Consider the following 10,385-nt stretch of genomic DNA (forward strand, 5'->3'; position numbering starts at 1 on the left):
TAAAGGTAAGAAGTGGTAATGTCTCTTTGATGGAGTTTTCTTGACACCATGTTGGGTTTAAGAACTCTTATTAAAATATAAGAGAATACTCAGTCGTGTACATTATTATTACATTATAAATCACTTGAGCTTAACATGGAGTCAGTTTCTCTCTAAGGGGAAAATATATTGACTAGAAAACAGTGACGATGGTCATGAGCGACATTTATCACAATGGAACAGGTTCTCAACCTCCTTTGGTTGAGCGTATACTCCTGAAATACACTTAACATACCATTTCAAACAGGAAGGAAGTGCTTGAAGAAAACTATTGAAGATGTTTGACTTCGTTGTGACCTTTGACCTTGTTTGGAATGATCTATACGAATATAAACTTGAAACATTCCTCAGAGTAGCAGAGGTGTAAAATACACAATAATGTCTCCATCTAGTGATGAATTTCTTAAACTACAGTTGAAATAAAATCCAACATGCTTGAGGTGAAAATGTTAAAACTTTCTTTTGTGCCAAGATGCCTGCTTTAGATCACCAACTTCTCAGCTTACAATCATCTAGTTAAACAGGGATCACAAAAAAAACAACAACAAAAAAAAAACAAACAAAACAGTAATCTGTGAGGTTAAAAGTTGAGACTCAACTGTAGCTATGAGCTCTGACTAGCATTAGCTAGGATTAATAACTCTAAATTAGCATTGTTCTAACTAACTAACTAAAACAGCTCTCTTAAAAGCCTGCCTTACTGAGCAGGTATGAGACAGTTCCTCTGCTAATCATGCTACAGAGAGCTGGGAGGCATTAATATACACAATTTCCCCTAAACTACAAAACCAGCTCAGACACTCACACAGCCAGGTCTCTACACTTAGCATTAGAGGCTAACTGAAGCAAATCCTTGCACATAAATAAACTCCAGCTAATCATACACAGGTGTGCACCATCACTCATTACCTGATGACTGACCACGCCCACATATTCACTTGTTGACGACTGACCACGCCCTCCACCGCCATTACACTTCACTTCTTTAGTAACAATACATAATGGAAACATAATATATTCAGTTATATGAAATATATATATTTTTCGATATTTAATGCATAAAGCACTTTTAAATAAATAACTATTATTACACATTCTTTTTCTATTTTTGGTCATCTTCATTTTGTTCTGAGGGTGTGTAAACTTTTGTGTATGTTTCTATATTAACTGTTGCTGTCATTTCTTCTTTTGTATTTTTTATTGTTTATGTGATAAATAAATGTGAACTTTCCATAAAAGCAGTAAAGACAGCATAAATAAAGCTCTCAGTGAATTACAGAAACACACGTTGTTTATAAATAACAGGGTTATTATGAAGCGCATGGTAACGATACTGAGCTTCCTGTTCAGAGCTGCGTAACGTTATCACGTGAGCAGAAACACGTCAGCTGGTGTGTTTATTTTATAAAAGAACGTCAACATTAAAAAAAAAAAAAAATCATAGAATCTAGACCAAACATGACCTCAGCAAACTTTCACTCCACTACGAGAATGAACTTTGACCACTGACACACTGCAAGCAGTTGGTTGTGACGCTCCCGGTGTTCCTTTATGGCGCCAGGGCCTGGGAAAGGTCACCCTTACACACACACACACACACACACGAGGAATGTGTGAGAGTTCGGAGTTACTCTTCCCACCCTGAAGTTGATTATTTTTCTATAACAGCACGTCCCCAAAGGTTTTATTCCCTTTATTCCCTCTCTAATCCTAAATGATGGATCATACTTTTTATCCTTTTAGCATTGCAATTTATAAGTTCCTGTTCTCACTTCCATTATAGCAGCTCTAAACAGTAGAGTCGTATAAACATCTCCTTACAGAAAACTTCACCGTATCACCGATTTTTCCCCGTATACATCCCTGTGAACGAGCCGTTACTATAGAAACGTGCATTAATATAAACCTGGGATTTGCATCTTCTTGTGTTGGCAGTGTGCTATAATGATTTGATGTACACTTCAGTACTCTTTAGTACTCTTTACTAATCTTCAGTACTCTTCAGTACTCTTTACTAATCTTCACTACACTTCAGAACTCTTCAGTACTCTTTACTAATCTTCAGTACTCTTCTGTATTCTTCAGTACTCTTTAGTACTCTTCAGTACTCTTCAGTACTCTTTACTAATCTTCAGTACTCTTCTGTACTCTTCAGTACTCTTTAGTACTCTTCAGTACTCTTCAGTACTCTTTACTAATCTTCAGTACTCTTCAGTACTCTTTACTAATCTTCAGTACTCTTCTGTACTCTTCAGTACTCTTTACTAATCTTCAGTACTCTTCAGTACTCTTCTGTACTCTTCAGTACTCTTCAGTACTCTTTACTAATCTTCAGTACTCTTCTGTACTCTTCAGTACTCTTTAGTACTCTTCAGTACTCTTTACTAATCTTCAGTACTCTTCAGTACTCTTTACTAATCTTCAGTACTCTTCTGTACTCTTCAGTACTCTTTACTAATCTTCAGTACTCTTCTGTACTCTTCAGTACTCTTCAGTACTCTTTACTAATCTTCAGTACTCTTCTGTACTCTTCAGTACTCTTCAGTACTCTTTACTAATCTTCAGTACTCTTCAGTACTCTTTACTAATCTTCAGTACTCTTCTGTACTCTTTACTAATCTTCAGTACTCTTCAGTACTCTTCAGTATAGCAGTATACAATTTTGTTTCTAGAGAAACTTCTAGAGCTAGAGAATTGGGAATTTTTTTCTTCATCCAGGAATAACACATCACGCATCTTTTTTTAATCCTGATTTAAACCTGCGTTTATGTTGGTGATAGTTAGGGTTAGGGTTAACTCGACGTGGTGTTTTACATGATTTCAGCACAGATAGCTGAAAAAAAAACATGAACCTTTTGGAAAATGAACAGATGACAAAAAATGTTTGATTGATGAAAAGTTCTATAGTTTTATAACTTCTGCACAAAAAATTGAATAAATAAAAATACAAAGCCTTTGTGGAGTTTTACAATCAGAATAAAATAACACTAAACTGTCGTTATTTACGGTTGTTTTTTAAACAGTTAAAAGCTACTGATCCATGCGGCTAATTTAACGTAAACCTCTAAGCCAAATAACTCTTGAATTAGTAAGAAATACGTAAGTCATGACCGATGGCGATTCCGTGGCCGTCACATGATTTTAAAAGGTTAATCATTTTTGTTTATCAGCTGTTTTGTTGGGGTTTTTATATGAAACCCCACTCAGGTCATCTCATCGCTCCTGCCAGAGTTAGGCTCGGTCAAAGCAGTTAAAGCGTCTCCATGTTTGTTCTCCACATGACTTCAGTGGGTGAGGACGGAGGCGTGGTCGATCTCGGGTCTGCGCCGTGGTACGTTATCCTTCGCTGGGCAGTTACGGTGGCACGCACACGTACGGATGAACATGACGGGTCTCTTGAGCGTGGATCCGTCCGGGCAGCGGAACATCACGGGTGCCGTTTTGGTGGCATGGGGCGTACAGCAGCGACCGTCTGAGCAGTGGCCGCAGAAATGAGGACGAAATGCCTGCACGCTTGAGCAGTTCCTGAAGGTGAAGTGGACGGGTTTGGGGCTCTGCGTGGTCCTGAGACACGTCCCGACTCCCTGCAGGGGAAAAAAATCCACAAACTGGAATATGAACTGAACCTCCTGATGACATCATCAGCACATTACATTTTTTTTATTGTGTTGATTGTAAAAAGGAGAGTTGATGGTAGTTTCTTGTGATTAATTCTACACAAACATACAAAACACACAAACACAAAGTAAAAATGATGTGTAGCATTTTAGCCCTTCCAAAAAAATTATATACACCTGCCTTGCATGACTGAAAAATCAGTACATGGGGGTCATGTACCATTGTATGTCACGGTGATCACGAGTGTAAAATCTGGCTGATTCGTACCTGAGGGTCTGCTTGCTCTTTGATGGCGTCGCAGGGACGCACCATACACAAGCGGCTCTGTTTCACCATCTCACAGCGCCGGTTCTGATTGGTCACCCGTGTGGACACGCCCATTCCACAGGAACGGGAACACGCGCTCCACTCTGTTGACTGCTCCATGCACTCCATGCTGGGATCGAAGCCCAACGTCTCCTCCTGTCTGTATGCTGAGATTCACAACAACGCACAAAAAAAGCCATTCAATATAATGGATATAGAATTAACTGTGTCTTAATATCAACATGCTTATTAAAATACTAGGAGCTCACCCGCCATGGCGAAGGCCCCCAGCACACTGACCTCGGCCTGTGCATCACACACCCACTTCTCACAGCATTCTCCTGGAACCTGCACCTTACGTGGGAAAGGACAGTCCGGACCCGGGAGCATCACATCCAGGTTACAGCGGGGGACGCAGCTGATCTGCCCACCGTGACATACACACTGGTAACTGCAGCTCGGGAAGAACGTCTCGCCACTGTGGTACACAGAGTTTCCCAGTACACAGGAGTCTGCATCAGGAGCTGCTCAGGAGATAAACATACCACCAGGTTTTGCATGGTTAGCATGTGATGATCATCATGAATCGGCCCCTGAACCGGTCCTCAATCCAAACCCAGAATCAGAAGACAAATCAGGCCCCAAATAAAACCCTGAACCAGACCCCAAACCAAACCAACCAGACCCTAAACCAAATCTCAAACCAGTCCCCAAATCAAACCCCAAACTAGACTACAAAATTAACCACAAACCAGACACCATCGCAAACACCAAAACAGACCTGAAACCAGCCCAAACCAAACCCCCAAAATCACAATGGACCAAAACAAAATAAACTCAAAATAAACCCTAAACCAAACTACAAAGCAAACTAACCTAAACTCTAACTCAAACTCCAAGCCAAACTCTAAACCAAACTCTAAAGCAAATCTCTAACCAAACTATAAAACCAAACCCCAAACCAAACTCTAAACCAAACCCCAAACCAGACTGCAAATCAAAATCCAAACAAAGCTTCAAAGTCTGACCCCAAAATGAACCCTGAACCAAATCAATGCCTAAACCACACCCCAAATCAATTCCTAAACCACACCCCAAATTAATTCCTAAACCACATCCCAAATCAAACCCTAAACCACATGCCAAATCAAACGCTAAACCACACCCCAAATCAAACCCTAAACCACACCCCAAATAAGCCCTAAACCACACCCAAAATCAAACCCTAAACCACACCCCAAATCAGTCCCTAAACCACACCCCAAATCAATCCCTAAACTACTCCCCAAATCAAACCCTAAACCACACCCAAATCAAACCCTAAACCACTCCTAAAATCAAACCCTAAACCACACCCCAAATCAAACCCTAAATCAAACCCTAAACCACACCCCAAATCAAACCCTAAATCACACCCAAATCAAACCCTAAACCACACCCCAAATCAAACCCTAAATCAAACCCTAAACCACACCCCAAATCAAACCCGAAACCACACCCCAAATCAAACCCGAAACCACACTCCAAATCAAAACCTAAACCACACCCCAAATCAAACCCTAAACCACACCCCAAATCAATCCCTAAACCACACCCCAAATCAATCCCTAAACCACACCCCACACCAGACCTCAGACCAGCCCGAAGCACATACTCACCAGCACACACTGTTCTGGTTCTGTTCCCGCTTCCTCCCGTGTAGCGACAGCGCAGCCCCTTCTGGCACGGCTTGGTTTGTGAACACGGTTCTCCTCTCTGTCTCACACACATCACTGCACAGAATAACAGAACCTGTACGGAGAACGCAGAGCTTAGCAGAGGAACTCCAACACCTTGTCAAAGATTGTTTTACGAACACAGTCCTAAATGCTAAGTGTATTAAACTTGACGTTCTTTTAGTTCTTAGCTAGCTAATGCAGACCAAACGAAATGTAATAGCAAGGCTAAAAGATTAACCACCATTTAAAATGACTAACCAGGAAAAATAAAAGATAAAAAGAAAAAATGCTGCTGGCTAAGAATGGCTAGTTCTCTGTAGCTTGTATGCTAATTCTGGAGGAGTGTGCTGGATGTGATGCTAATGCTAACACTAACAAAAAGTCTTTATGAGAAGAGCTGAAATTGAATCCCAGTAATATTGCAACCGCAGCAGCATTTATCCGTATCTGTGTTCAATGATACTTTCTGACTGAAAACTCAATCAGGGGTTCTTTGTATTAAAATGCTCAAAAGTATACACCCCCTCTCACCTGCTCTAGTTAATTGATTTGAATCTGTCTCATTATGTTGTTGATTCCTTTGTTAAGTTTTATTTAAGTGAAGAAAAGTTCAAAACATTCCTCACACGGCGTAACCCAGAAAACAGAACGATTATAACAAGAGATGCCAAATAAAAAATAAAAAATCATTTTGTTTTTTCCTTTATATCATTTTCACCAACAAAGGAACGTCTGAAAAACCAAAACTTGCCCTAAACGTAAAGGGTGTACAAACATTTGAACTCGGTGGTTTTAATGAAATAACTCATGCATCGACAGTTAGGTATAAAAACGATCACCTGTGCACAGACGGACAGAGGAACCTCCTTCTTCATGAAACTATTGCTGAACATCTTCAGGGTTCGTCCTGGCCTTGTAAAATCCGGCGGTGTGCTGAACAAATTTATACACGTACTCGCAAAACAGACGAGTAAAGAAAGAGGGGAAAGTGGGTGGGGCTTGCCAGGGTTCCCAACCAGCTGATTGGACAGCAATACATTAGCAGGTCACATTTTACTGCCAAAGAAAATGCAGAACCTCTTGACCCTGCACACATACACACACACACACACACACACACACAAACACACACAAACACAGAGTGTTTATTAGTTATGAAATGACTAACGCATGATATCTATTCATGAAGAATGATGAAACCTGGTTTCAGAAGCTGAATGGAGAAATGACGTTCCTCTTCCACAGACTGTACTCCACACAAGTCCTACACAATCTCGCGTGATTGACGGCTCACTGAAGGTCCATTACAGATCAGCGGAGCAAAGAAGGAACAAAGAGTCAGCAGAGCCGTTAGCTGAGCAAACACACGCCTGTGCTGTTAAACATTTCTCAGCTTTTAGTGTGAAACTATTTGACGAGTCGTGAATCACATCAATGTCTGTTATTTATACAGCACTAAAGCTGCTCTAATCCTTACACACACACACACACACACACACACACACACACACACTAGATGGACAATGATTCAGTAGTAAATCTAATGTGCTACTGTAAAGTCACGCCGGTTTTCATTCTTCTCAATGAAGCATCAGATACATTCTTTTTTTAAGTCAAATAAATAAATAAATAAATAAATAAATAAGTATAAATAATTAACTCCATTTTGTTGCTGATTCTGTTTACATAAATTTGAGTATTTTGGTAACATGAGTTAAAACACAACTAAATATAAAAGAGATTGTAATTCTTTACTTTACTTAAATTCTTTACTTTACTTTAGATAAAAAAAAAGATGGGCGGGGCTACATATCTACATACAGTCAGCTCATTTTGTGATGTCACAACACCACTCCGTGGCTGTGGATTGGCTATATTAGTGATGGCGCACAGACATGGGGGCGTGTCTAATTTGCATACTCGTGTATATTCATAGAACCTTTCATTTTTAATGAGTTGTAAAGTACAGAGATGTTTATCTGACATCTTTAGTCCATTTTCTTTGGGCATTTGATACACATGATCAATTTATAATTCTACAAAGATCCATTTTTACTCATAATGACATATTAAATTTTATGTTTTTAACTTTTTGAACCTAAAAAAAACAAAACAATTTATTGACTGCTAAGTCATAATCCAAAATGACTAACTTACCTTTACATTTTTTTTTTAAATATTGAAATATTTATAAATATTGTCTTACTTGATTTTAGCTTGTGAAACTGAGGAATTTGCCTATGTAGAGAATGTTAAGAAGAAAATACGGGTTAATACTGTACGTCCAGGGTTATTTTAGTACCATACAATATATCGTTTGTTTAACATCATCATGATATTGGCCTTTTACGACTCTTATACAGTATCACAAGCATAAAACCTCAATCTTAACTCCGCCCTGAAAACACATTAAATACATTTATATTCATTGAAAATGAAAAGACAAGAAGCTGGTTCAAACGTCCCAGCATGCAATGCAGCTGTACCACACTGGACCACTATGAGCAGGCAGTCTAACGGCATTGTGGGTAATAAAAGCATGGCGATGAAAGACCTTTATAACAAGAAAGTTCATTACAAAGTCAATCTTGGAAGGTCACATGTTAATAATAATCACTGTTCAGAGTGGATTTTGGGGAGCTCCGGTACCGTGAATAATTAAAAGGTTTGAGCCGAACGTTTCTCTGGGAAGAACTCCTGTCGGATTTTGGAGGACTCCAGTCACCGCTGGCTAACCCGGAGACAGCACTTCGCTTTCCATTATGTTCCGAGTGAAGAATTTTGTTTGCTGCTGATCAGAGTATAAATGGTCGTTATTTTGGACCGGGCTACAGAAACGCTTTAATAGGCCGTGTCTTTTTGGCGAGATTTGGCCCTTTGCTCTGAGGTCACGTCAGGACAATTTATTATTCAGCTACAAGGTTGTTTGTAACGGCTTATTAAAGAGTTCTGCTCTGAAATTATGTCCGGATCCGAGTTTGTATTCCTTCATTGTGAATTACTGTAAAGCATGAACTTTTGTTAATCAAAATCCGTGTATAATCTCTTCAATACATATCTGTATTTTTTAAACAGCAGAAAAACAAAAATGACTTGTTTCCTATGTTGGTGTATTTTAGTGAACAACCTAGACTCTGAATCTGATGTTAGAATATTGGCTTTGTACAGAATTGTAGGTGTATATATTTTTACACTTCGTCTGTTTTGACCTGAAGGAGAGGACGAGTGGAGATATCCTGCTAGAAGGAGCAGTGATCAATAAAAGAGGTAAATGTGTTGACCCAAAAATATTGTTGTGTTTAATAATTGTACAAAATTGTACAACAACAACAAAAAATTTTCTTCCCAGTCAAACCCCAGTGGACGCTCATGGCCGAGCTTTTCTCTAAACCCAGACCGATGTTCTAATGGTGGCAGATCTTCAACTTCTGGCGTTTTTTTCTAAAAATAGCTCCATGTCTTCAGCGGCAGTTGACAGGGTCTCAGTATGACTCTGACATTTATGAAACCCGAGACTGTCAGCTGTTTGTTTTTCCTTCACGGTGTTCCTGACGTTCATACAGAAACAAATCCAGCTGAATTTATGAAGCAAATATACTCAGCCTTGTGCGTTCACATGGAAATTGACAGATGTTCATGCAGGGTGCTGATTGTGCCTCAGCAGGATAAACCTCTGGAAATCTCTGAGAAATTTATGCAACTTCTACGAGTGCCCCATGGAAGCTAGCCCAGAAGATCACAGGGACTGTCTTCCCCTGCATGTAGACCATCTATGACAGGAGGGTTTGAGGACCTCACACACTCTGCACCTCACATGTTCTATCTCCTGCAGGAGCTACCAGAGTATGGGTTCCAGGACCGTCTCTACCCCCAGACCATCAGATTCATCAATAACCCTGATATGTATTCTGGTCTACATTGGTCAGTTCTCTGATCATTATTTTGCTCTCTACTTTGGAACGTAGTTTTGTCCATAATCTGATCTGATCTACGATCTCTTCTTTGGTCTGTACTTTAGTCTGTACACTTCTGAGCCTTGTGCATTGTTCACAGTCCAGATGTGAGAGTTTCATGTTGTACTTTTCTTCTCTACCTGAGTTCTGCCGTTCCCTCAGGAGGACAGTGGCTCCTTTGTTGCCTTCAGAATACTCTGTTGTGAGCAAGACGGAAATCTTTTGGAAGGGGAAGGGGGTGGGGGTTCCTTCTTGGTACATCTCTATATTTTATTCATGACAGTTAATTTTATTGGAATTATCTTCCTGATTGATGCTGCTGCTTGTAAATGTATGAGAAGCTTGTAATCTTGGGCTCTCCGACCGCGCTGGACTCTGGAGCGCAATAACACCGGCACACGGAATGTTGCACCTGAACTGCGGAAGCCTTCACATTCATTCTCGTCATTCTCCTCTGTGTGGACCATGCTGGAATGTGCTGCTCTCCAAGTTCAGAAACGTTCCAGCGCTCTGAGAAAGTGTGGTTTGGAAGAGCGGTTAGGATTTACAGCTCTTGTCCTGTTTGGTCTTTGCTCAGTTTGCTGCCGTGATGAAAAATGGGAGAACTGGCATTCAGATTGATTGCGGGTATCCTGATAGCGTTCTGGTGCCAACGCGGTATATAAATCAGCGCCGCCCAAAAAGTCTCTGATGTTCTTGGCTGTTCCAAATGACTTGCAAAGACATACAAAATGGTGGTCCAGTCTTTATT

General features: G+C 40.1%; 1 protein-coding gene across 1 annotated transcript; it reads right to left on the reverse strand.

Annotated features, from left to right (window-relative positions):
- Positions 1-3,252: 3,252 nt before the first annotated feature.
- On the reverse strand, positions 3,253-4,491 carry LOC128608493 (CCN family member 3-like; the record flags this gene model as incomplete). The annotated part of the gene is made up of 3 exons (XM_053626283.1): positions 3,253-3,647; positions 3,925-4,130; positions 4,233-4,491. Coding segments are annotated over 3 exons (789 nt in total), but the record flags the coding sequence as incomplete, so codon positions are not given.
- Between the last annotated feature and the right edge of the window lie 5,894 nt (positions 4,492-10,385).

This window comes from Ictalurus furcatus, chromosome 1 (genome assembly GCF_023375685.1).
Source record: "Ictalurus furcatus strain D&B chromosome 1, Billie_1.0, whole genome shotgun sequence".
In the NCBI taxonomy this organism is placed as follows: domain Eukaryota; kingdom Metazoa; phylum Chordata; class Actinopteri; order Siluriformes; family Ictaluridae; genus Ictalurus; species Ictalurus furcatus.